Genomic DNA, 401 nt, shown 5'->3' on the forward strand with positions numbered 1-401 from the left:
AAGACAAGCAGTAAAGCAGTGTGTGAAACTTGGGTATGTTACAGCTGAGCACAGGGCGCTCTAGGAGTGTAGGCAGGGGCGTTTACAGGGGACTGGGTCAGGAAGACACTAGCACAAATGGATGAAGTGACGGGAGCCTTCGTTTCCTGTGGTGGGACTGTGGGCTGCCTGAGTCAGCCACGGGCCGGAGCCTCTAATACAGAGGCCCCACTCCCTTGTTGGATACAGTGAAGCCCGAGGCCTGGCTGTCCAGTGGCCCCCCTCCTGGCCCTGGCCGTCTGCTGCTGGTGTGCCACGTCTCAGGATTCTACCCAGAGCCTGTGTGGGTGAGGTGGATGAGAGGTGAGCGGGAGCAGCCTGGCACTCATCAAGGGGACGTCCTGCCCAATGCTGATGAGACC

At 59.6% G+C, this 401-nt stretch overlaps 1 protein-coding gene across 1 annotated transcript; it reads left to right on the plus strand.

The window, feature by feature from the left end:
- Positions 1 to 202: 202 nt before the first annotated feature.
- On the plus strand, positions 203 to 398 carry LOC107184056 (T-cell surface glycoprotein CD1b-1-like; the record flags this gene model as incomplete). The annotated part of the gene is made up of 1 exon (XM_015567663.1): positions 203 to 398. A coding segment is annotated over one exon (196 nt), but the record flags the coding sequence as incomplete, so codon positions are not given.
- Between the last annotated feature and the right edge of the window lie 3 nt (positions 399 to 401).

Source organism: Myotis davidii, unplaced genomic scaffold, assembly GCF_000327345.1.
Source record: "Myotis davidii unplaced genomic scaffold, ASM32734v1 Scaffold20444, whole genome shotgun sequence".
In the NCBI taxonomy this organism is placed as follows: domain Eukaryota; kingdom Metazoa; phylum Chordata; class Mammalia; order Chiroptera; family Vespertilionidae; genus Myotis; species Myotis davidii.